This window comes from Etheostoma cragini, chromosome 10 (genome assembly GCF_013103735.1).
Source record: "Etheostoma cragini isolate CJK2018 chromosome 10, CSU_Ecrag_1.0, whole genome shotgun sequence".
Lineage (NCBI taxonomy): Eukaryota > Metazoa > Chordata > Actinopteri > Perciformes > Percidae > Etheostoma > Etheostoma cragini.
The window spans coordinates 14016183-14038517 of record NC_048416.1 but is presented as its reverse complement, the minus strand read 5'-3'; the positions used below and the strand labels follow the sequence as shown (position 1 = coordinate 14038517).

Genomic DNA, 22335 nt, shown 5'->3' with positions numbered 1-22335 from the left:
TGACTGAGAAGTTATATTGAAAGCAGAAGGGTTTTAACTGTAGACCACACACTTCTGAGCAGTATTTCACTGGAAGCTGATGGATATCAGTCACTTAACATTATGAAATGGGTTTATTTCTTGTGCAGATTCTATCACTTTCAGTTTAAGGCTTAATGAAGTCAGAAAATGGAACAGTGTCTGAAAACAGATGGTGTTTTAGAAAGTCATATGTCACAGTATTAGCTTGAATTTGTGAAAATGTTTTTGGTTGTGTATTTGGTTGTAAAAGAATTAAGCTATTTTTGTAATTGTCTAAAAATGTATAACGTGAAATCTGGTCAACTAAACATGTAGACTGAAGCAACCTCTCCAGTTTAATGTTGTTTTTTTTGTCCATTAAATCATAATCATGTAAAATATTCAGTTTCATTCATTTAACATTATTATAACATCGAGGTGTTCTACCAACCTTACCTCACACATGTATAAAAAATGCAATGACATAAAAAACAGACATGTAATTATTCAGGATAGCAAACATTGCATTTATTATCCAATAATGTAAATTAATTTGGTCAGCGAGAAAAAACACACAAAAGCTGTAAAAGAAAAACATGCACAAAGTAATGCAATAGAGCCGTACCACAAAAAACAAGATCAGAACATATGATTCTGTAAGTTAATGTAATTTAATACACATTTACGCAAAGGTGCAAACAGTACGATCAGAGCCCAACACACCATAATGGAAGGCTGCCCCAGCATTGTATCCAGTGGACATGTTAGAGACAGCAGCTTTCCTTACATCTTCAGACGTTTGAAAGACTGAAACCAATCAGTGTCTGATTGACTGTGAAAACTTCCTACATTTATAAAGTTATACAACATTTTCATATATGTGACACTTGCTACTCTTCACTAGCAGATAAAGCCTTGGGTTAAATAGTCTACAGCCGTAGAAGCTCTGTGAGGGACTCAGGGACGGTGCTTTGAGGTAATGCTAACACGCTCACAACAACAATGATACTATACTGATGTGGCTCACCGTTTTAGTTTGTCAGTATGCTAACGTTTATAATGAGCACTTAACACAAAGTACAGCTGAGGATAATGGGTCACAATGTCCTTGCATCAATTTTGCAGATATTTTGACACAAACCAAAGTATTGACCTGATGGTGGCACTATAGGCAAGGGGCCCACTAAAGTTATTTTATTTCATCCTGAGGGGAACATAGACCTACTGTGCCCATACCAAATTGCATGGTAATCCATTCTTGTAGTTGATATTTCATTAAAAAGCAATCTTTCAGTATCAGTAACTACTAAACTCAATATTAACCAATGCAATGTTCAAACAAATCCAGAGAAAGTTGCCATGAAGCTAATCTGAATGTGTTGATCAGTGGACATGGCAGGGCCATGTCCAGGTTGCTGTTGACCCCTGAAACAACACGGAAAGCTCCAAAGCAAAAGAGCATTTCAACTAACTCTGCACAACACAACCCCAGTGGAAAGTTTCTTCTCATCCAAATGGAGTTGTTGGTGGCATCAGTGTTTCTTTGGACCATCTGGCTCAAATACGCTTATAAGAAGGACAAATAATGGCGATTATGCCAATGAAGTCTGCTCTTAATTTATAGACATTTTCACAAACAATTCTCATTTTCACAAATGTCCTCCATTTTTACAGATGAATGACCTCATTGTTTCAACAACAACACAAGTGTTGCAGTTAACGGGGAAGAATTGGTTATAGCAACACTAAATTTAATAATTTTAATTGTAAATATTAGCTAGTTTTTACAACACATTGCTTTATGTTTTCGGGTGCAATGTTTGTGACTATTCAATTGATGTCACATAACTTAGAGTCATTGACCACCATGGGATTGTTTTACATCTATATTGCATGCATGCATCATAGTTTGTTGAAACTGGAAGTTTTCTCCTCCACAATAAATTACTTTATTTGCCGTTTGTTTTCTGTTCCGGGTTTATTGTTTTAAACTGGTTGCGTCCTCCACCCCTAAACTACTTTGGTACGTAACACTTTGTAATGTAGACATATGTATAAATATTCTGTCTAAGAATTAATTACGAGACGTTCAGATGTTGGTATTGTTAAATAAACATTTTATGTAAAAGATGGCAAATTTGTTTTTACATTTTTTTAAGCACAACTTAAGTGCATATTGTTCCAAAAAGTTAAAGAAAGTCTAGAAATATATTTAAAAGTCTCCTAAAGATTCAGTATCGGCACTATAGCATCAGTGATCCATAACAAAGGAAGGCAATCCTTAAATTAATTTATAAATCAAGTTAAAGGGCAATTCAAACTTTCCAATTAAGAATGTGACATTTTCCAAAAATGATGGTTCCTGATCTCAATAAGCCAAGGCAAAGCAGCTTCATGTATAGGCTATATAGCACATTTCAGCAACAGGGCAACTTAAAGTGCTCTATACAAAACATTAAAGAGCAGTTAATTGAAAACACAGCCAAAATAGAACAAGACAAGTTTAAAAAATAGTTACAAGAATAAAAGTTACAGTGCACTGTACAAAATCAAAAATTACTTGATTGAAAAACTTTACCAGAACTTTTAGCCAACATGTGGGGTATTGTAAATTGTGAGACTCATTATTTTGACTGTTGTGGCTCTCATAAAATCTTGTGATGACCAATCTATAAATTTGTAAGTCCTTTATAATATAGGCCTACATGTGCATCGAGTGCTTTGCATCAACTAAATCCCAATTAAATGTGGTAAATACAGTTATGGTCATCCATCAGATAACTCACTAATATATTTTCTTATATTTTTTTTATTGTACCATACTTAAATAAAGTTTTAAAGCCATGGATATATTAAGAGAACGGTAAAATCAGTGTGAAGTCCACATTTCCCAGAATCCTCTGCGGGCTGTTCACCCCTCATATTTTTTGCATCCGGGTCTGTGCTTCCTTTTCCTCTGTGCACAGATGCGATGAGGACTTAGGTTTTTCTGGACCTCAGAAAAATCCGAATCCATCCTTGTAAAAGGCACCACCGAACCTCGCCAAAATGACCGAGCAGATGACAGTGAGGGGGACCCTTAAGGGGCACAGTGGATGGGTCACCCAGATCGCCACGACGCCCCAGTATCCCGACATGATTCTGTCTGCGTCCCGAGGTGAGGCTTCCTCCGCCGGGTTGGCCAACATGGCTAGGTTAGCATTAGCCAGCTAGTTGGTTTGCGGGTGTAACGTACGGTAAATGGCAATACTGGTGCGAGTGACTCACAAAATATAGCTACATAACCGGCCACTAATGCACGTAATGTTGGTATACCGGTTTTTTATGTCGACATAATCAGCTCAAACTTAGAGAAAGACGCCGGTTATCCAAGCTAGCTTACACTTGAGCGTAAACTGTAAATCAGCCTCACAAACCCACAGCGCATATGCGACACGTTAAATAACACCAGTGTAGTTCTCTGCTCTAATGTCTGGATCAGACCACAGTCCTGTCATGAACAGAGTAGATTAAACCTTTTTGTTACTAACGTTAACTGCCTAAATGTTTGACAGTTTACCTTGGCAATGCACTTGCACAACGAATCCCTGCATGGCCATGTTAATGTCAGGTGTTTACCAGATGAATTGTGGACACTTTAATTAAACAATATCTTAATGTTTGTTTTCCAGACAAGTCTATTATCATGTGGAAACTGACCCGTGATGAAACCAACTACGGCATTCCCCAACGCTCCTTGATGGGCCACTCTCACTTTGTGAGTGACGTGGTCATCTCCTCAGATGGACAGTTTGCCCTGTCCGGTGCCTGGGATGGGTGCCTCCGCCTGTGGGACCTCACCACGTAAGTGCAAGGAGTGGAAATCTCTTCAGTACTGGTCAGATCTTTGGGGTGTAAGGTGGCAAGCTGTTTCTTCTACATGTACTGTAGATGATTTGTTTGTGTAACAGGAGCGTGTTTTCAGTTCTGCAAGGAATTCTGGATGCATGAAATCAGATCTGATGTTGGGATAGTAACTTGCGTGAAACAAAGATTGCACTTTCTACTACTGGTTTCCAAATTGAATGCCATCACAAACTTTCTATTATTAAACCAGGTGAATAGTATGTCAAACGTAATACTCTTGACCTAGGCCTGGTTTAGCTTAGCCACCGGAATCCCCCCAAAACTATGCCTAAATGACAAGTTTCATTTGGTCAGCTTGGCATCACGTAAATGAGTTCATAGCTAAGCTACATCAGGTCTTCATTAATCCTTTCTCCATTCCATCAATAGATCAAATTTAATTTGGTTAACTTTTCAGCAAATTGATGGTTCTCATATGGACAGAGCAGCTTAATTACAGTACATATGCGTGACCTGCATGATAGTTGGGCAATATGGCTAATTATCTCTATTTAAAGTCAATCTTGCACCTTATCACTTATGCTTTTCTCCTTGAAGGTTGTTACAAAATTTTTGGAATAAACAAATATCTTCTAGACGCCAGATTTATGGATTGAGGATAGGGACCATCTTTTAATTGTTTTTAACCCAAAAGATGATCAATTAAATATGTACATTATCCAGCGTTACATTTTGTAAACACAGAAAATTGATTTTAAGAAAAGTTGGCTTGAGTTTTAAACGTGTGTAGCTTTTTTTGAAATGTTCTTAACTGGTATAGCAATATTGGACAAGCTTCCTTCTAGTTAGGAGTCTTAAGATGTACAACCATTTTGAGTTCTGAAATGTTTGGTGTGGTGTTTCCCTAGTGGCCTCACCACCCGCCAATTTGTTGGACACACCAAGGATGTTCTGAGTGTGGCTTTTTCTGCTGATAACCGCCAGATTGTGTCTGGCTCCCGGGACAAGACCATCAAGCTATGGAACACCCTTGGAGTCTGCAAGTACACCATCCAGGTGAGCTGCCAACTCATGTCGATGTCTTGAGTATCAGTCGCTCTTTTTGTTTTTAGATCTAGTATTCAGGATTCAAGTGCCGGTTATTGGCCTTGCGCCTAATTACGTAATTAAAGTAGAAGTTGAAACTTGGCGGCCCCGACTTGGAAACCAAAACTACCCTTACAATTAGAAGTTCAAATTGATGTCAAATGGAAACAAATGCTGCTCACCTAGTCACCACTGCCTTTAAAAGAATAGTATTCTACAACAGTTAGTTATGTCCAGCCATGCCTAATACATTTAACAAAGATGCAGTGGCTTTAGTTGGTTGAAAATGTATATAAACTAGGTTTCATGTTGCTAATAAGCAGGCAAATAAAAACCTACTTAAAACATTAGTTTTAACCCCTACGTTGCCAGATTTTCATCTGGCCAATTAAAAAAAAAATCCCTATTTTTGGTTAACCAGAGACTGACATATGTATCTTCTCAATTTGCAGGATGAGGGCCATTCTGAGTGGACGTCTTGCGTGCGCTTCTCCCCCAACAGCAGCAACCCCATCATTGTCTCCTGCGGCTGGGACAAGATGGTCAAGGTACGGTGCTTTTCTAAAACAACTTAGCTTTTTGCCTTCAAGGTCTGTTCTCTGTGGTTTAAAATAAGTCTGAATGAAACTTAAATAGCCGTGATTAGGGGGGGAACCTAGCATGACCTGACCACCTCAGGTCGAGAACAAAACCCGCATAACTTTATACTACAATAGTGGTGACATAGTCTTTGTCCTTTGCTCCTAGGTGTGGAACCTGGCCAACTGCAAGCTGAAGACCAACCACATTGGCCACACTGGATTCCTGAACACAGTGACGGTCTCTCCCGATGGCTCCCTGTGTGCATCTGGTGGAAGGGTAAACAACTTTTTTTTTCAGTTTTTATTGACTGCCACAGAATGGTTTTTAAGCCTTTTTCACCATTGTGAACTCAATTAAAGCACCAATGTAAGTCCAGCTGCAGGTTTTAGCAGTGATGAAAACTTTCAATGCATCTGTTTAACATTGATGATAAAGAGGCTGTTTCTGAGTGTGACCTGCGCTTGAAGGACTTATTTGCCACCCACACAATATTGGTGCTAAATAATTGTAAACATTAGGCAACAAACTCCCTAGTTAGCTGTTGAGTTTCATGCAATTATCCTAAATCGACATATGGCTATTGAAGCTTATTTTCTCTTTCCATCTAGGATGGCCAGGCCATGCTGTGGGACCTGAATGAGGGCAAGCACCTCTACACTCTGGACAGCGGTGACACCATCAATGCCCTCTGCTTCAGCCCCAACCGTTACTGGCTGTGTGCTGCTACTGGCCCCAGTATCAAGATTTGGGTAACTTCATTAAAAATAATCTCATGCCCAGTTTATGGTCCATTTAAAGCTACAGTGCAAAGGGCAGTGATGAAACCTCAAATGCCAACTGTATTCTTTGATGATAAAGAGGCTGTTTCCGAGCTCTAACCCTGACCAATTTGTACTTTGTAATTTATTTTGGATGCATTTTTTTTTTCCTTCATTGATCTGATGCTACTGATGCACTGAACAGTTACTCAATGCACTGCCTCTGGTGTTTTTGTCTCTTCATGTAGGATCTGGAGGGCAAGATCATTGTAGATGAGCTGAGACAGGAAGTGATCAGCACAAACAGCAAGGCTGAACCCCCACAGTGTACTTCCCTGGCGTGGTCTGCTGATGGACAGGTACAACACACTCAGCTCTCTAGGACCTTCCAGTACAGATGTTTGGCTTTCCCACTTATCAGTGGTTTAAGTGTTTACCCCCAGTGATTATACCCATTCACTTTTAACTCTGATGTCAAATGATGACAGTCCTGCAAATATGAGGGGAATTAAAAACTTTTCTTTATATTAATTTGCTAACTACAGGTCTATAAAATTACAGAATTTGAGTAATGAATGATCCTTTATCCCACTTTTTCTCAACAGACCCTGTTTGCTGGCTACACTGACAACCTGATCAGAGTGTGGCAGGTCACTATTGGAACTCGATAAGAACTTTTCATCAAAGCTACTTTGAATAAAAGACTGTTTGAAAATGATGTGTGCCGTCTTGGTTTCAACACTGTAACAATGATAATACATGAAATAAGATGTTTATTATCAGTGTAAAAAAAAAATCACAAAGCTATAATTGCAGCAGGGACAATGCATTCGAAACTTCAACAAAACAATAATGACTTTAAGGAAAATCATTTTTCGTCACTTAAATACACAAATGCTGGTGTAAAGAACGTACCCTCTATTAAACACCCTAAAACTGGAAGGTTAATACATATTTACCAGATGAATGTGTCCAAATGGAATAGATTTACCCCAATGTCTTCCATCAGTTGACCTGCTCGAGTTGCCGTAGGTTTGTAATGGTATCCTAGCAACCCAAACAGACATCAAGAACGGGGTTAGAAGGCAGCCGAGCGGCTCTTGACGGTTTTTAATTTGTATTAACGATACTTATCAAATTTACCAACTAATGCTACAAAACATTTAGTGTAACTCAACTGTTATAACCAATATAACGCTTAGAGCTAATGTCTAACGAAGTTTAGTTGAAGGGACGGAAAGTATCGTAACCTTATTAGCTAGCTAAATGCTACAGACACTTGTGTTGCATGCCGGGGAAGATGGACCAAGCTTCTTATCCTCGCATCTATGTGGAAAGAACTCTGGCCCTTATTAAACCAGATGCCATCCACAAAGCTGATGAGATTGAGGACATTGTACTCAAATCGGGCTTCATTATCCTGCAGGTTGGTTCAAATGTCCCAGAAAATACAGCCGAGACGTTCAGCGTATTAATACCATCCATAGACGGCAATCTTTAGGTTTGTTGCATCGTGTCCGGAAGAGGTTGGTCCAACTAATAGTTTTTGAGGCAATAGTTCGTATGATTATGTTATAAATTGCCCCAGCGTAAACAAGTAACGTTACGGCGTTTTTCTTGTAGTTTTTTTTTATTTGTGTGTAAAACCTGAATGATACATGGCTGGTCATGACGTTGGAGTTGGCTTCTGATTTAAAGATTAAGGGAAACTTAACTCTGAAATTGGCTTCCGATTCAGCATGGAAACAGCGGTAGTTTACATTGCTGAGTGACTGATCTTCCGTTTTTTAACCCTCTACTGTATTGAAATCGTGTAGGTCATTAAGGTAAATTATTTATTAAAATGATTTTATATTTTGTCTTTATGAGAAAGCAATAAAGGGTGATTCACAGTTTCAGACTTGTGAAAGCTTTATTCTATTTCTTTAAAATGCAATCAAGGCAGAATTCACAGTTTTTTTTTCACATGACAACTTTGAACAAAGTCCACATTGAAAACCACTATACCGACATTTGTCAAATCTGGACTTAATTATAAATAGTGGTTTTGGATCTGGACTTGGCTCAATGTGATTTACATATGAATAGAAACATAAGAAAATCCCCTTTTATTGCATTTTCACAAATTGAATTAAGCTTTCACGAAAAAAAAATGTTTTTTAAATTTGTTTTTAAGAAATTTAAGTTTTTAAGAATCTTTAGCCTCTCTAGGATAATTAAGTCCACATTTGAAAAGTCTGGGTATAGGCTCGAGGTTTTGGATCTGGACCTAGTCCAATGTGGTCTACACATGAGAAAACTGTGAAATCTCCCTTTATTGCATTCTCATAAATACAATAAAGCTTTTACGAATCTTAAAATGTAATTTATCTTAATGACGAACACAAGGTTAAAAAAACGGAGGAGTCACTCAGCAATGTAAAATATGTTTCCCTGCTGAGTCGGACGCTGCGAATCGGAAGTTAACTTTAGCTTTAAGTTTCCCTTAAATTGTCCCTTAAGGCCCGGACACGCTGACCCATTATAGTCTGTCAGACCGTCTGGTGAGTTCGGGGACTCGAGTCTGTTCGGTGTGTTCCGTGCGGTGGTCCGTTGGGGGTGCGGCTTCCTTCATTTCGGCCGACCTGATATGCTCGGTCGCAAAGGAGGCTGTTGCGGTCTTAAAACAATTGAACAGACATTTTGACGCACTCACTATATATTTTGTCCACCAGAGAGTGCTAACAATATCCTGCTCAGCACAAGTGGTCACACTTTTTTTTTCAAATCACCAAATTTAAAGGATCTTTATCAAAAAGTTTTTTATTTAAATAAAAAAATAGAGTGGAAATATATCAGAATTAGTATTAAGGTAAATACTGATTTCAAATATCCAGAATCAATTCACATTGCACAGAAGTGTCCAATACTTCATTCTTGTGGCAGAGGCGGAAGCTGCAGCTAAGTCCAGAGCAGTGCAGTGACTTCTACGCAGACCAATATGGAAAGCTCTTCTTCCCCAGCTTGACTGCCTTCATGAGCTCTGGCCCCATCGTTGCCATGACGCTGGCCCGCGACAACGCCATCGCCCACTGGAAGTCCATCATAGGGCCTGTCAACAGCGCCAAGACCAGAGAAACTCATCCAGGATGGTCAGTCTGTTAACTTTTAAGGTGTTGAAGTCTTTTGTTTTGTTGTCTGTTCTTTCTATGGCATATGTTTTTTTTCATATCTATAATGTAGCTCTTACAATGGACCAAATCACTGCCTAATGCTTATGGAAAGTGGTGTGTATACACAAACCAGGCTGATGATCTAGCCCATGAAATTTACTTAGAAAAACAGGCTGGCATTAACAAACAGACTAATTAACAGACCTGCAGTATATAAAAAACACTTTGAATAACTACTATTCCTCTATCTATCTATTCTGTGCCTGTCCCATATTTATTAGTGTTTGTGCACATCCACATTAGGCTGTTACAATACTTTATATAAATATAAAGTATTTATATACTTTATATAAATACTTTATATTTATATTTTATATTTTATATTTTTTGCAGAAATATTATACATTTATAATATTTCTTTGATATCATGGCACCAATCCTTTGGTCAGACAGAGTTGGACAGGAGTCCTGTGTAATGGACACATTATATTAAACAAAATAATAACGTTAGGTCAAACATATTCTTGACAGTAGATTATCTATGTGGTTTTGAAAAAGTACTCATAATATTCTCTGAGGTCTTGCTACTGTGTATTAAGCTTACAATGCAAACGTTTGATCAAGCAGTAGTTTAGATATTTGCACATACATGTATAATTGATTGTAATTCTGGGCCGAGCTTCTGTTTATCAGTACATAAGGTCACCATGCCCTGTGAGTGCGATTCATCCTGCTTGGCATCATGATTCAATGTTTTTTTAGCTAATGTAGATGGGGCAAAGGTCATGGGCAGTCATGACGACCCTGGCAGAGATATGTATATGAAGGTGTGATATGATGTATTTTCCCTTCAGCCTTAGAGCAAAATATGGCACTTCTGACCTTAAAAACGCACTCCATGGCAGCGAGTCGTTTCATGCGGCTGAAAGGGAGATCAAATTCATGTTCCCTAACTGTAAGTAAGACAAACAAGCACACATACAGTTGTTTGTATAGAAATGTAGTATTGAACTCTTATGATTGTGTACCCCACATGGTTTCTCTCTGCAGCTGTAATCGAGCCTTTTCCATCAAGAGAAGCCACCGCAGAATACCTGAGCAAGTATGTAAACCCAACTCTGCTACGTGGACTCACTGAGCTCTGCAAGTACAAGCCACACAATCCCTGTGTAAGTATTTGATGCTGGATATTTAAAAGAAATACAGTTATTTACTAGCCAGGTATTTATTGCTGTTACCATGTTATCCTGCACTTTTGTCTTCAATAGATTTGGCTTGCTGACTGGCTGATCAACAACAATCCAAACCAACCTAAAATATGTGATGGAGCCATTCTGGAAGAAGCACAATAACAACAGAGACAAAGGGGGCCCAATACATAATACCAGACGTAATTATTTTAGACAAATGTACCTGTTCCGTGCTTTGATTAAACAAAATGTCTTTTCAGCACTAATCCTCTGTTTTGTTTGCTTTCCGGTAAGTTTGTCCTATTTTGTAAACCACTTGTTCTTCCTTTAACATTTCCTCCAATGGTGTGACTCGATTCATAACCTAAAATGTATGTAATAAATCAAATATCTCAGATTTATTGTTAACAATGCGATCTCACCAGGTCTAACGAAGCAATGTAGTTAATCAGCCAGTTGGTTTATTTAGTGAGTATTATTGCACCAAATTAATTGGATGAGTTGCATGACCTATGTTAAGTTGATAACATTAACTAAATTGGACCAAACACTCATATAATAAGATCTTCTGGTGTACCATGCTTTGACCAGCTTCATGTCTTCATCTCTTGTTGCTCCTCTGGAACTGGTTCTTTAACACAAAATGAGATTGTAAAGCGTGGCTGTCTAAAAAATATGTTACTGGATCAACGAAGTGACTTCACTCGGTCAAATGAGCATTATGGCGTTTTATTCAGGGGGCTTTAGAGAAGTTTGTGTGTTAGTTTACAGATTATGTAGGAGAGGAATCTCAGTGACCATTGAGACATTAGTATTATGTGTATTTTGATAGTTTTCCAGCAATCAAGGATTAAACATAGAAACATATTTATTTTAACTATTATGTGGCTTTAATCAGTAGCCCACCTAAATGTATTTTGACTATAGGCTAATAGGTCTGTATGTAGCCTGTGATTAGCATTATTGTAGTTTTGTGTGTACAGTATGTGGTTCCTCACTAATTGTGTAGACAGCCTTCTATAATGAGTTTATCTATCAATAATGTTCATACAGTGATACTAAGCTCTACATTTTGGACATTTTTCACATACCGTCCTTTTCACAAATCTGGACTAGACTACTGTTACATTGCCTTCGTTTAGAGTGAATATCAGTGCAAGTCATTCCAATTCTAAGAGTAACGCCTTGAAACATTACTCAGGACTAGCAATTCATCTTTTTTTTGAAAAATATGCCGTGAAAAACGGAGAAAGGCTCCTCTGAGTTCCTTCCTGTGTGTTAAGGGCGTGAACATGTTCTGTAAAAAGAAATAGACGTGTACATAATTGGTCGGTGCAATGAATGGCAGCAGTGACCATCCAATTAGATGGCTTCTCTGCAGAAATTGCATTTTTTTCTGCCGGTTCTAGAAAACCAACCACGAGTTGTCGTCGTGTGGGAGAATCCATCTTGAAGAGAGCTCTCCGGTTGTGTGACCAGTAAGCAGGTTTTCCGTACTTCTTTAGCTTTGTTTTTTTCATTAAATTGTCACGTAAGTACTGTAGTTGTTGTAGATTTTTTTTGTTGCTATTCTGGTAGGTGTAGATGAAACAGCTGTAACTACTAGAAAATATGGGCCTATATTACGGCTAGCACGGCCTTTGCATTACGTAACTGCGAATTTTAGTTGTAACGTCAGTCCAGGCTTGGTTTATCAGTGTGATGCAGTTGGTTACACTGTTTCTAATCTTTAGCTCTAGCAGATGTGCACTTTAGATGCTAGGTGGTTATTGTGTTGTTTAAATAAACGTTACTCAGTTGCCATTTGCTGTCGCCGTTCAACAAAAACGGCTCCCTAAGAATGTATGGAACACGACCGTGCCGGGCAAAATGGTGGGAAATGCATGCATTGCCACCATGTAAATGGCGAAGCATGTACTGCATGAGGGATTATAAACCCACCGTGACTTAGTTTAACTCGATGCATATTTTTTCTTTTGGGTTAAGGTATAATAGTGCAAAATGTCCGAGACAGAGCAACAGTATATGGAAACATCAGAAAACGGTCACGAAGTCGACGATGATTTTAACGGAGCCGAACACGCCGAGCAGGGGAACGACGAGAGCGCTGTGAATGACTGCGGAGAGGGAGAGGGAGAGGGCGCAGGCCCCGACGCCGACGGGAATTCGCAAAACGGAGGCTCGGAGGGCGGCCAGATCGACGCCAGCAAAGGCGAGGAGGATGCTGGGTGAGTTAAAACTGCGGTGATGTGAAGCTATCGTCTTTTTAAAATAAGCACTCGTGGTTTCTTTGTTCAACCGGCCTTTGTTGGCGCCATATGCAGAGCGAAGGGGGGGATGGGCGCTTGTGCAGGGATCAAATCTAACATGAATTGACTTACTGTAGACTACTGATATGACGTTTCTGATGTAGCGTAGCGATTATTAGCTTATTAAATGTTGTAATTAATGTTGTAAAATTACATTAATATGTAGCAACTGTAGCCTGCCACCCTACGTCATTGGTACAACAGATGTTCTGGAACAGTGTGTACATTTACACCCCCCACGCCTGTCCCAACACCACCCCCGCTGGGCCATATATAAAGTTGGAGAACCTGGTTGCCTGTAATGCTAAACATGTTCCTTTCCGTCTCTTTCTGCTCAGGAAAATGTTTGTTGGTGGTCTAAGCTGGGAAACGAGCAAGAAGGATCTTAAAGATTACTTCACTAAGTTTGGTGAGGTGACAGACTGCACCATAAAGATGGACCAGCAGACAGGCCGATCAAGAGGCTTTGGCTTCATTCTTTTTAAAGATGCAGCCAGTGTAGAAAAGGTGAGTGGGGAAGCTATTATGCCGAAGCCAAAGTAACTATTCTACAAGGCCGACACATTTTAATTGTGTGTTCCTGTTTGTTTTTTAGGTTCTTGAACAGAAGGAGCACCGGCTAGATGGCAGAGTGATCGACCCAAAGAAAGCCATGGCCATGAAGAAGGATCCAGTCAAGAAAATCTTCGTGGGAGGCCTCAACCCCGACACATCCAAGGAAGTCATTCAGGAGTACTTTGGAACCTTTGGAGAGGTACGGTATTCAACAGATATTTCACGTGTTATTAAGGAATAAATGCTTAAGCTATGGGCTGCTTGACATTTTGTTTTCCCTCTTGTGTAGGTTGAGACCATTGAGCTTCCACAAGATCCAAAGACAGAAAAGAGGAGGGGATTCGTATTTATCACATATAAAGAAGAGACTCCTGTCAAGAAGGTCATGGAGAAGAAATACCACAATGTCGGTGGAAGCAAGGTATTGGCACATTCTGCATGCAGGTGAAATTGGGTATGAAGAACTGTTTTGTTAATCTTTGCAAAAGTCATTTCACACTGCAATGTAATGTACTTGTGTGGTGTTCCAGTGTGAAATTAAAATTGCCCAGCCCAAAGAGGTCTACCAGCAGCAGCAGTATGGGGCCCGTGGATACGGAGGACGCGGCAGGGGCCGTGGAGGTAAGCACCCTTTTTCTGTTTTTGCGTGCACCATCAAAATGTTAATTTTAACTCAACTCAAGACTTTAAATTTGTGCCGAGTAACTGCCTGGGTCCTGTGTGCTGGAGAGTTGTGACAAAGGCCTCACCTGTTGTTTCTAGGCCAGGGCCAGAACTGGAATCAAGGTTACAACAACTACTGGAACCAACCTGGATACAACCAGAACTATGGCTACGGACAGCAAGGCTACGGATATGGCGGCTACGGCAACTATGACTACTCTGCTGGTTATTACGGCTATGGGGGTGGCTACGATTACAGTAAGCGATAAGTGCCCCCAGGGAAAGAAAAAAGAATGAGAGAAACTTTATTTTCTTGGTCCTCCTTGTTGTACAGAAGAACTCAGTCCCTTTTTCTCTTGTCCTCCAGACCAGGGCAATACAAGCTATGGGAAAACTCCAAGACGTGGAGGCCACCAGAGTAGCTACAAGCCATACTGATCACACGTAGTGCAGGTATGCATTTTTGCATCATCCGTGGTAGTATGAGAACATAGCTGTAACCATTGGTGCCTTTTTGACCCCAAAGATCTCCATCTACTCTAAATCCATTCAAGCATTGTGGTGGGGTTAGGGTAGGCCGTGTTGTGGGGTCTGTGATCATTAAAGATGGATTCATTCCACCTGTCAGCCATCTTAAGATGCATCTCTACTACTTGATCAATAAGGGTTGAGTTGGTGGTGGTTGAGAACAGGAATGAGGACCGTTTCACCTTTCACCAGGTGCTAGGTGTAATAGTTAGCGGTTGTGCCCCCCCTCCCCCCCCAAAGTGTGTCTGTCCATTCACTGACCTGTCAAACTCATTCATGCACCTGTCTGTCTTTGTGTAATTGCATGCCATATTTGGTTTATTCTCAGTAACGTTAAGCACCGTGTTTTTCTCTTAAGGTCTAAAGTAAATAAGAAAAAGAGATCCATGGTCTGACCACAACCAACATGGGCTCTGGCTTTTCCTTTGGAGTTGGCAGAAATTTGGACTCATGCTCCATTTGTACAGATCAAGTGAGGAACTGGGGAAGCAAATGTCACTTTTCCACTTTTTATTTTATATTGTTTTGTGTCCATTTACATTTCCAGTGATGGAAGTGTTATTTTTACTGTACTTTTTGGTACCTTTTGAATCTAATGTATTGTATGGTTGTATTTTTACATGTCTACTGGATTTACAGATGAGCAGGAGCAAGAGCTTTTAAAGCTCACAAATAAAACAATTTCATTTTTTTTTTTCTTTTGGTGTTTCTAGATCTTAGTTATTATTCTCCTGTGCTGAATGTTGAATGCAAGATGCATGGCTTCAGATATGGGGTGAGGCAAAATAAGGGATTTAAACTAATCAATGGGTTCATTGTAAGCGTGTCAAGTGAATGTTTGCAGATGGCCTAGTAGACGAAGACAACCAGCATCTTTATTTTTTTTTTTCGGCTTTTAAGGAGATTCTTCCCCCATCATGTCTGCAATTTTAAGTGGCTTTACTAGTGTTATTCAACTGAACGCAAGCCTGTTAATGTAAGAGGGTACTCCCTCTCTCACTGGAAACTCATTCCTCTAGTGTCTTGGGCAAATTGTTAGAAATAAACTTTTGGTTTATATTACACATGGATCCTTTTGTTATTATTTGTAAAGTTAATGTTAAATGTTTTGTACTGTTAAATGGCTTGCTTGTTTTCGTCTCGAGTAATGTTAACCTCCCTACGAATGCCTCTTACTGTGGGAGAGGGCTTCACTACCTGCAGGATAACTGGCTGAGTGTTAGACCCATTCAACTAGATGTGAAACTGCGGTAATTGAGCCTATTTATGAATGTGGCCAGGAGTTAAAGATAGTGGTCTGGTAAGTGCTTATCTCAACCATAATGTGTATTGGAAACATGTTGCTGATCAGTGTTATAAGTCGGGACTAATTATTTCTACTGTGGGTAAAAGAATTATTTAAAAAAGAAATGCATACTGTTAGTTTCTTGATAAACAAAGTTTATTTTGGAAGTCAGTGTCACATTAGCACCTTGTGTACGGGGTCATCTTTCAGGTGGCTTTGGTAATGTGCTGTAGCTGGCATCCATTTAAATTTGTTAGGTTTCATCGGGGGGGGCACCACCAAACACCTGCGGGGAAAACGAAAAGATTTATGATAGACTTTAAGGTAGCTTGGCTCTAGACTGACTGCTGTTTAAATTCTACTGCCACTGATTTGATATTTCATAGATTTAAGCTTTGATGTAAAAACAAATGTATTAACACAGACGGAGGCAGTTCCTACGAGGCAGACTGAGTCTCCACAGTGGTCAGTGTCGAGTGGAAGATGGCAACGCGTTCTGCTAAGTGAAATGAATGAACTTGTTTCTTTTGGAACCTCAAGAATAGACATTCACATCTCTACCTCTGAACTTTATGAATGTGACCATGTCTGATGCAATTAAAAGATTTTCTACAGGTTAAACAAACCTTAGATGTCTTCCTTTTCCAGTTTAAATGTCACTGGCTTCCATGTCTGAGAACAAGACAATTGAATGTTATTCTACACGTATAAATGCGTGGTATTAAGTCTTTATAGGCATCTGTCACAGTGTTCAGACTTATTAAACTAAGTGTTCAGTGTTTCATTTAGATTCATACCTACAAACAATCCAAACAGCTGTAGACCAAAGGTTTGAGTAACTAACCTGTGAGTATGCGGTCAATGCATCGTACTGCCAGCTCTGCGTCCTCCATACTAAAACACATCGGAGGTTTAAACTTAATGACGTTTTCCCAGGGGCCATCTGTACTGACACAGATTTTATCCTCCTCTTTTAACCTAATGTAAAAGGGACATTAGGTCGATTAAATCACAGAACACCCCTAAGAAGAGAGTGTATACAAACTGCTAAACTATAACCATTAACTGTTGTATTGCGTTGTACTCCGGTACCTCTTCACTACCCGTGCTGCTGTTTTTGTGGCCGGAGTCTTCTTGTCCCGGTCTGAAACCAGCTCAAGACCCACAAACAGACCTATTCCCCTTTAAAAAAAAAAGAAAGAAAAAAATATCCTTTGAACCCATGATTCAAGCTATTAGTGATCCATGTCAACATTGAATCACATAGTATGGATAACCCAATATTTTGAATAGTGTACAAGCTGTCTCTCCTATTCAATGTCAATTTCTCTAAGAGGCCCTGCAGGTCCACATACTTAAGCCAGTGAAAAAGTGCAATATCTGCAATTCAGAGCGATGTCAGTCAAGTACCCTACATGCTCCCTCTGTCTTGACAAGAGGTCTTCTTAGCTAAGAGAAGTGAAAACACCTCTAGATGTACCAAGAGTGTGTAGGAGCTTTGAGCTTTGATTAATGTCAGCAGTGAAATGGTATTAGGTGAAAACTTAATGATGCCAGACTTCTTATCAATAACTGCTTTTCATCATTTTAAAAAGCTAATTTAATGCCATGGACTCTTGAGAGTCGTATATAACTCACCTTTATGAATGCGATAGCCTAAGTGCACAAGTCACGGCATCCTTACCTGACATCGCCAATTACTTGATGTTGTGACTGCAGCTTTGTGAGCAAATCCTTAAGATGTGCTCCCACCCTTGTGGCGTTTCCTCTTAGGTCCTCTTTCTCTATCACATCAAGTACTGCCAGGCCAATTGCACAGGACACCGGATTCCCTCCAAACTGCGTGATGTTAAGGGACAAAACAAATAAATACATGAAAAAAGATTTTTTTTTCTTCTCACATGCCCCCATAATGAACAAAATAAATCCAAAAACAGAAGGTTCTCGTCATGCAAGAAACATCTTCAAGAATTCAAGGTATTCAAATGATTATTTTGAAGGTTAATTCTTATTAATAATGTATGTTTTAACCAGCGATGTAGTGGTTAATTAAAAAGTGACTAAACAACAACTTATCGACAGTTGTTGAAACTACTAAGGGATCAACATAACCACCACGAGAATAGGTTAAAACATGGGGGGAAAATATGTTTTTACTATGTGCTTTAAAAGACAATGTCTTTATGAAACTGACATCAGTTACTTAGAATGTTATTATTTATTTATTCCTTATTTCAAAAAGTCTCCCTGGCTGGGAAAAGCTATAGATACCCACTTGAAGGAACACACGTTCATATTGTGTTAAGGCTACTGTGTTGTCACCGTATTGAAGTACTCCACTCCGTTGGCTGTGAAAGCTCCCGCTATCTCTACAGTGGTTGCCACACACGCCAGGGGATGCCCATTGCCCATTGGTTTGCCCATGGTAACTATGTCGGGACAGAAACCCTCCCCTTGCAGCTGGAAAGCCCAGAAATGACTTCCCACTCGACCAAAGCCTGTCTGCACTTCGTCTGCCACAAACACTCCACCAGCTGAGCGCACAAATCTGTGCAGAGTATGAGAGAGATACCCTGTGTCACCACTTAATGTACATGAACTCTTTGCAAAAAGACTTGAAATTATCTGAACTTATTTCCTTAAATGCTTTTAAATCCAGATTGAGAGAACCTGAAATGACCCGTTTACATTGTAAATGTTTTTAACGGTCTGTGTTATATAACTTTGGTTAAATAAAAAAAAAATGTGGATGAGCAAAAACAGAACCTGGAAAAGGAGTCACCACTCACTCTGCAACTCTAGTTGAGTATCCTTGGGGCAAGATTATTTGTCCTCCAACACTTGGCAATGATTCAGCAAAGAAGGCAGAGATCTAGGGGGGAAAGGTAGTAAGTAAGTTGTATAAGTATGGTTAAGTAAACTTTATTATCCCTGTGGGAGGCAATTTGTTTTACGGTCATGAGAGAATAAAAGACAGCCGTTCAAACACAGAATACACAAAACAACATACAGTGAGTTAAATAAATGCTGGCATTGTTTATTACATAATTATACATTCTCTGTATAACAAAGTGTTACTGATTTTCTTTGGGTTGTATGAAGCTGATGTAGTCTACTGCACCTTACGACCTTTCTTGTGCACCTCATCTATTAGGTCTTTCACTGTATCAGCGTATGCTTGGCCAGGGTCGGGGTGATCCTCTCTGTGTATGCCTCTGTAGGTGTCTGGTAAGGGTGCCTAAGAGGATGAATCACATTCTTTCAGATAGGCTGAGTCCACTGTTGTCCATTTGTGTAATGATGGTTGTATAAATATACAAACCACATGAACCCATTCTTTCTGTCCTGCCAGTTTCCGGAACTTGTAAGGACTAATGTCGATGAGGGACATTAGATGCCCATGGTACGCACTAGTATAAAAGGAGAGCTCATTGTAATTAAATCACCAAGTGTTGTCAGAAGGGACTACGTTGCAATAGAACAGAATACTTACTGGTCAAGCACAATGACGTCCTGATGTTGAGTGTACTGCTGTGCCAAGCGCAGGGCAAGATCATTGGCCTCTGAACTAGCAGAAGAACAGATGTCAAAATCCTTGGAATGTTAGGCTGCTTCAGGAATAGATTCTGTGGGGGTGTGGGTGTATAATTTACCCAGAGTTAACAAAGTAGAAGACACACAGTTTCTCAGGCAGGGTGGCAGCCAGGCGGTCTGCATACATGACTATGTTGTCGTGCAGGAACCGTGCATTTGTGTTCAGGAGGTCCATTTGTTCTGCTGCAGCTTTGGTTATGCTGGGGTGACAGTGGCCCACTACAAAAGAATGATACTGTCTGTTACTAACACATAAAGCGTTCTGCCATTAGACAACGAGTGTAAGTATAGTACCTTTTACAAGGTGAAAATGTGGACTATGTTCAGGATGTTTTACCATGATGAACGTTGCTGATACAGTCCAGATAGCGCTCGCCATTTTCATCGAACAGATATTGGCCTCTTGCTTTTATTATTTTCACAGGGTCGTCTGAATAAAATAGTCTACATGACTGCCTGTAACAGAAAGACATTACTAGGTCAGCAACTTTTGTGCACGCGCTAACTTTGCATAATCTTTACCAGCTAGCATCAAGAAACTCTCACTGGTTCACTGTTACATACCCGATTAATCTCTTCCTCATTGCGAGAGTTTCTTCTTTCCTGAGTTTCTCAAGAGCCATGGTGGTTGAGACAATGAACGAAGAGCTACGACAGTCATCAAGAGTAATTATGGTTGATTATGGACCTAGACGCCGTATACAGTTAAAGAAAGACAGCATAGACAGAACGGCGTTGCATCCACCACGCATGCGTCTACTGTGGATTGGTGTTCTTGTTTTACGGCGGTTGACTTCTGGTTTACTCGTGCATTATCACCACCTTCCGCTCCGGAGTGTGGATCAGACAATATATTGTACATATACGTATATGACAGTCTAAATCCCTTCTCACACACAAACACACACGCGCGCGCACGCGCACACACACACACACACACACACACACACACAATGCATGTCAGCAACGTTATAGCACCTTATCCTGTCTTTTCATCATATGCTTTAAAAAATATATATACTGTCCCTTAAAAAGCTAACAATATTCTGACACGTGCTTGCCTTTCTTATGTGAATTCCTTCACCCTGAATCCCCTCAAATTATTACTCATCCTCGCTCTCTCTCTCTCTATCTCTCTCTCTCTCTCTCTCTCTGTCCCCTTTGCCCTACAACTCAGAACTACATATTCCACTGTCTCCTCTTCCTGACATCTCTAACACAAACCTGTCTGCTGTTTCCCCACCGTCTTCAACATTTAGTTTAGTCCACAGTGCCCTAACCTTCATCTTCCTTTCTTCTAAGTCCAGCACCTTAATTTACCTTTTTTATTTTATTTATGGGTGCCTACCTTTCTCCTCTCTGTCCCACCTTTCTTGCCATACTTGATTTTTTACCAGATTAAACATATAACCTCTGCTTTACTGATACTAATTTGCATTTAATTTCCTCTCTTTAAAGTCCTCTTTGCTAACTCATCCAGCCTGTCCTTTCCCTTCACCCCAACATGCGCTGGGACTTTCTCTGGGAGAAATTTAACATGACCTGATTCCAATTTCTTTTGCTGCTATTGCCACCCCCAAATCTGGTTACTCCTGTCTCAGGTTTCTTAGCACCATCCATGTTAATCTGTATACAATGTCTAAACTCTTCCATTATGTGATAATGATTAAAGGCACTTATCAAATCAAAGATATTTTTTTCTTTCCTTTTTACCTCTAACAAATACCAGTCCATATTAGGCCAAATAATCATCCATGGAGTAATCACCAGATAAACTACCAATGGACTTATTCTCAGATCAAACACTCCAAATTCTTTTACAATATTATTTCCTACTCGGCCAAAGTTATCCTTCGGATTCCTCCCATCTTCAAGCACCCCCGCAACACTCATTTTGTGGGATGAGAATCATTGTGTCCCTGCAAATGAACCCAGTAGTTTGCCATCAGTTCTACCTGTAGGGCAGGAACTGGCTATGTATTAAAGCCTCACTGCACACTTAATGCCTGTGCCTGAATCACATTATTTCTTAAAAGAGAGTTGCCCAATCATAAGCCCATTCCACCCCATTGTCAATCGCTTCTTGCACTCAACTGATTACATGCCCATTCCTTCCTGTCTTCCACAGGACCCCTTATCATCCGCAAAATGTGACCTACTTACTGAATATCTACTCGTTCCTTTTGAAAGGCCGTCATTAATCATAATGACGATAAGTAGTGGGCTTGTCATACTACCTTGAGGTGTGCCATTTCCAACCATGTACTGACTTGACAAGTTTGATCCAATCCATACTTTGATTTTTCTTCCAAACAGAAAATCCCTTACACAGTTAAAAACTCTTCCACCAATCCCCATCTTGTGCAACTTAATTAACAATCCTTCTTTCACATCATGTCATATGCTTTTTGCATGTCAAAGAACACTGTGATTACGTTTTATTTGCCTGGACATTTCTTATTTCATTCTAGTTTTATCACTGAAATCATAGTATTCCTTCCTTTTCTAAAACCACTTTGATAATTTGCCAGAGTTTCTCTCTTCTTCTTAAGCTTATGCGATAACCTTTCTGTTACTATCCTTTCCATGATCTTGCATTGATTTGATGTTAGGCCTATGCCGTGAGGTATTAGATGGATCCTTGCCAGATTTTGTTATCTGATTTACAACTACTACCTTCCATGCACTTGGTAATCTTCCCTCCTCCCAAAATCTATTATCAAGTAACAGCAACTTCAATAATGTTCTTTGCCCTGTACACAACCTAACCTATAGCCTACCTAATCT

The 22335-nt window shown here is 39.7% G+C and overlaps 5 protein-coding genes across 10 annotated transcripts in view; 4 read left to right on the top strand and 1 right to left on the bottom strand.

Moving 5' to 3' along the window:
- Positions 1-349, top strand: part of si:dkeyp-44a8.4 (collagen alpha-1(XXIII) chain) — a 126912-nt gene extending 126563 nt beyond the window's left edge. For both annotated transcript variants that reach the window (XM_034883753.1, XM_034883757.1), the window contains one exon: positions 129-349. The gene's annotated coding sequence lies outside the window, so the exon portion shown is untranslated. The remainder of the gene's footprint in view (positions 1-128) is intronic.
- Positions 350-2890: 2541 nt separating this feature from the next.
- On the top strand, positions 2891-6988 carry rack1 (receptor for activated C kinase 1). Its single transcript, XM_034883968.1, has 8 exons — positions 2891-3157; positions 3672-3843; positions 4755-4902; positions 5385-5480; positions 5680-5790; positions 6123-6263; positions 6521-6631; positions 6878-6988. Exons 1-8 carry the CDS (start codon positions 3049-3051, stop codon positions 6941-6943), a joined length of 954 nt encoding a protein of 317 aa, XP_034739859.1. The 5' UTR covers positions 2891-3048; the 3' UTR covers positions 6944-6988.
- Positions 6989-7323: 335 nt separating this feature from the next.
- Positions 7324-10880, top strand: nme5 (NME/NM23 family member 5). Of its 2 annotated transcripts, none has more exons than XM_034883414.1 (5): positions 7324-7698; positions 9198-9403; positions 10279-10379; positions 10475-10526; positions 10693-10880. In XM_034883414.1, the coding sequence occupies exons 1-5, from the start codon at positions 7561-7563 to the stop codon at positions 10712-10714; spliced, it is 519 nt and encodes a 172-aa protein (XP_034739305.1). In that variant the 5' UTR covers positions 7324-7560; the 3' UTR covers positions 10715-10880. The 2 variants fall into 2 exon arrangements, with proteins under 2 accessions (XP_034739305.1, XP_034739304.1); XM_034883413.1 differs by having other exon boundaries at positions 10475-10593.
- A 1097-nt stretch (positions 10881-11977) lies between these two features.
- LOC117951632 (heterogeneous nuclear ribonucleoprotein A/B-like) lies at positions 11978-15728 on the top strand. 3 transcript variants are annotated; one of them, XM_034883410.1, is made up of 9 exons: positions 11978-12092; positions 12601-12842; positions 13262-13430; positions 13519-13677; positions 13768-13899; positions 14009-14099; positions 14241-14399; positions 14509-14594; positions 15028-15728. In XM_034883410.1, exons 2-8 carry the CDS (start codon positions 12616-12618, stop codon positions 14577-14579), a joined length of 1008 nt encoding a protein of 335 aa, XP_034739301.1. In that variant the 5' UTR covers positions 11978-12092; positions 12601-12615; the 3' UTR covers positions 14580-14594; positions 15028-15728. The 3 variants fall into 3 exon arrangements, with proteins under 3 accessions (XP_034739301.1, XP_034739303.1, XP_034739302.1); XM_034883411.1 differs by having other exon boundaries at positions 12011-12145; XM_034883412.1 differs by lacking the exon at positions 14509-14594.
- phykpl (5-phosphohydroxy-L-lysine phospho-lyase) lies at positions 15560-20394 on the bottom strand. Of its 2 annotated transcripts, XM_034883407.1 has the most exons (13): positions 20113-20394; positions 19886-20004; positions 19608-19767; positions 19448-19522; positions 19277-19364; positions 19076-19192; positions 18744-18826; positions 18277-18502; positions 17639-17793; positions 17047-17136; positions 16799-16932; positions 16581-16626; positions 15560-16240 (listed from the first exon to the last, which is right to left on the bottom strand). In XM_034883407.1, the coding sequence occupies exons 1-12, from the start codon at positions 20169-20171 to the stop codon at positions 16604-16606; spliced, it is 1329 nt and encodes a 442-aa protein (XP_034739298.1). In that variant the 5' UTR covers positions 20172-20394; the 3' UTR covers positions 15560-16240; positions 16581-16603. The 2 variants fall into 2 exon arrangements, with proteins under 2 accessions (XP_034739298.1, XP_034739297.1); XM_034883406.1 differs by having other exon boundaries at positions 15560-16626.
- Between the last annotated feature and the right edge of the window lie 1941 nt (positions 20395-22335).

Excerpts from the sequence above, each read along its gene's own strand:
- nme5 (XM_034883413.1), top strand. The coding sequence starts at position 7,561 with ATGCCGGGGAAGATGGACCAAGCTTCTTATCCTCGCATCTATGTGGAA. Across the intron at positions 7,699-9,197 it reads CGGGCTTCATTATCCTGCAG|AGGCGGAAGCTGCAGCTAAG; the intron begins GTTGGTTCAAAT and ends TTCTTGTGGCAG. Across the intron at positions 10,594-10,692 it reads ACAAGCCACACAATCCCTGT|ATTTGGCTTGCTGACTGGCT; the intron begins GTAAGTATTTGA and ends TGTCTTCAATAG.
- LOC117951632 (XM_034883410.1), top strand. The coding sequence starts at position 12,616 with ATGTCCGAGACAGAGCAACAGTATATGGAAACATCAGAAAACGGTCAC. Across the intron at positions 13,678-13,767 it reads ACTTTGGAACCTTTGGAGAG|GTTGAGACCATTGAGCTTCC; the intron begins GTACGGTATTCA and ends CCTCTTGTGTAG. Across the intron at positions 14,400-14,508 it reads TGGGGGTGGCTACGATTACA|ACCAGGGCAATACAAGCTAT; the intron begins GTAAGCGATAAG and ends CTTGTCCTCCAG.
- rack1 (XM_034883968.1), top strand. The coding sequence starts at position 3,049 with ATGACCGAGCAGATGACAGTGAGGGGGACCCTTAAGGGGCACAGTGGA. Across the intron at positions 4,903-5,384 it reads TCTGCAAGTACACCATCCAG|GATGAGGGCCATTCTGAGTG; the intron begins GTGAGCTGCCAA and ends CTCAATTTGCAG. Across the intron at positions 6,264-6,520 it reads GCCCCAGTATCAAGATTTGG|GATCTGGAGGGCAAGATCAT; the intron begins GTAACTTCATTA and ends CTCTTCATGTAG.
- phykpl (XM_034883406.1), bottom strand. The coding sequence starts at position 20,171 with ATGGCTCTTGAGAAACTCAGGAAAGAAGAAACTCTCGCAATGAGGAAG. Across the intron at positions 20,005-20,112 it reads ATGAGGAAGAGATTAATCGG|GCAGTCATGTAGACTATTTT; the intron begins GTATGTAACAGT and ends TTTCTGTTACAG. Across the intron at positions 19,768-19,885 it reads TATCAGCAACGTTCATCATG|TGGGCCACTGTCACCCCAGC; the intron begins GTAAAACATCCT and ends ATTCTTTTGTAG.